Source organism: Hippocampus comes, unplaced genomic scaffold, assembly GCF_001891065.2.
Source record: "Hippocampus comes isolate QL1 unplaced genomic scaffold, H_comes_QL1_v1.1 scaffold130, whole genome shotgun sequence".
Taxonomy (NCBI): Eukaryota; Metazoa; Chordata; class Actinopteri; order Syngnathiformes; family Syngnathidae; genus Hippocampus; species Hippocampus comes.
Genome location: NW_017842057.1, coordinates 428437 through 430763, shown reverse-complemented (window position 1 = coordinate 430763; position 2327 = coordinate 428437). Strand labels below are relative to the sequence as shown.

Here is a 2327-nt window from a genome sequence, read left to right as displayed (position 1 = left end):
GGGTATTCCGGTTTCCTCCCACATTCCAAAAACATGCACGGTAGTTTAGTTTAACACTAAATCTAAATTATCCCTTGGTGGGGTGTGAGCACGGATGGTTGTTTGTGTCTGTGTGCCATGCGATTGGCTGGCAAGCGGTTCAGTGTGTCCCCCGCCGACTGCCCCAAGACGGCTGGGATAGGCTCCAGCACCCCCCGCGACCCTAGTGAGGATAAAGTGGTTCGGAAAATGAATGAATGAATATATATATTTTTTAATTATTATTATATAGGTGGCCAGGTGGACTGGTTAGCGCGTCGAGAGACGGGGTCACCTAAGCAACGACACTTTTACTCTGACTTTCATGTTGACACATTCAAAAAACGATTGTTTGTTTGAAAGCAATCCAATATGTTTTCAACTTTGATTAAGTGACAGAATAGAATAATAAAACTAACTTTAAAGGTCACTGAAGTAACTGCAATGACTTTTTAGAGCCAGAGGGTGTCAGTAATGAGTAACAAAGTAACACAACAGCTCCCCCTGAATATATGATCAGTCTCATTTGCGTGATCTACCAAGAACAATGAGTTGCAGTGGAAATGCAAACCATCTGGGCCACTGAAAGTTTGTATTCCCTGGAATTTAGATTACCCGGAATAAAAGGTTCCCGGGCCTGTTGGTGGAAAAGGGGCTATTGAGGTACAAGCTTGGTTGTAGAACAAATGAAAAACTCTTAAATCGTGGCACCACTGTATCACAACTGGCCTTTTTACCGCATTGTGGAAATCTTGTTTTAAGGAAGCTGTCCACATCTGTACCCAGGTCACCCTAATGCTGCTTGACCAGAACAACAGGGAGCACATCATCGATGCGTTCCGGCCCGACATCTCGTCCTCATCCTTCCAGAGGCCTGTCAGCGACATGAACATTGCCAGTGGCTGCCCGCTCTTCTGTCCACTCTCCAAACTGGAATCTAAAAACTCTTACATTCGTGATGACACCATCTTCATCAAGGCCATCGTAGACCTCACTGGGCTCTAAGTTGAAATCAGACATTTGTATTACCAATAAGTGACATTTTTCTTTCGAGTCTGTCATTTGGCAATATGCAAGAGTTTGTAAACTTAACTGCCAATGTTTCTCTTCGTGTACCCATCAAAGACAGTGTTCTAAAAACACCAACACAAATAATTATTTGCTACCAAAACACATTGCTGAGTGGACTATTAGTACTTCACTGAATTGGTATTTTTTATTTAACCACTATAGTTTATCGAGTTATTAAAATAACCGTGGTGAAATGACAGTGTGCCTGCCTCATGTAACATGGTTGAAACTCATACGGTTCATAAGGAAAAATAATACCAATATTTTATTTATTTCATTTTAACATCTATTTTTTTAAGTTTCCCCCAGCACATGTATATGACGGACCAAAACAGATACCAACACATGTGCTGTTCATTTTAGCCCCCCCCCCCCAAAAAAAACACAAAAAAAAAAAAAAACTGGATCGTAGCTGCATTAACTTGTTTTGTGTTATTTGCTTTAAGGAGCAGTATGCTGTTGATACCACTTCACTTTTTCAACCGTGATCAGCGTGTGATTGTGGACTTTACTTGAATTCCATGAATTTTGAGTACAGTACTTAAATTATGAATGTTGTGTAGTGTGTGTGTGCATCTGAATGTATGAGTGATTTTTTTTTTTTTTTTTACTCTTGAGTTTTGTAACAATAGTCAAGTTGAACAGCCAAATTCCACCAATGAAACCTTTTTGACCATACATATCAGGGGTGTCAAACTCATTTTTGCAGAGATTTTGGCAAGCATCATGAAAGTTGCCATCTTTGATTTGCTTTCGCGGGCCACATAAATGATGTGGCGGTCCAAATCTGGCCCCTGGGCCTTTAGTTTGATACCTGTGGTATATATGGTCATATCTCACCCATTGTGCACTTCAGTTTAACAATGGCTGTTTTACTAATACAGCAACTGATGTACTAACAGTCGCTGTGATCATCTGAGTTTTGTGTATCGTCAAAATGGGCAGTTATTATGCTAATTTGAGATTGAACGGGGAAGGTATTGTTGTCTTTTACATCCCCTAAAATATTATTTCAGTGTTTCAGTGTTTCATTATAATGGAACCTTCTTGAGGAGAACAGCGGTAACTTATGGTTGATCATAAAAAGTCGGTGTTTGCATATAAATGGAGATGGAAAAAAATAGTTGCCATATCGTTTCTTTACCGTTTTCATTCATGTTTATTATTATTTATTATTAAATTTTTTTTAATGAAACAAAATATTCCAAATACTGTAATTGAACAAATGGAAGCCCATA

General features: G+C 39.1%; 1 protein-coding gene across 5 annotated transcripts in view; it reads left to right on the top strand.

The window, feature by feature from the left end:
• Window positions 1-1490, top strand: part of LOC109510598 (TNF receptor-associated factor 2-like) — a 15252-nt gene extending 13762 nt beyond the window's left edge. For all 5 annotated transcript variants that reach the window (XM_019861017.1, XM_019861012.1, XM_019861014.1 and 2 more), the window contains one exon: window positions 805-1490. In XM_019861017.1, coding sequence (XP_019716576.1) covers window positions 805-1023 — 219 coding nt within the window. In that variant the 3' untranslated portion in view covers window positions 1024-1490. The remainder of the gene's footprint in view (window positions 1-804) is intronic.
• The last annotated feature ends 837 nt before the right edge of the window (window positions 1491-2327 follow it).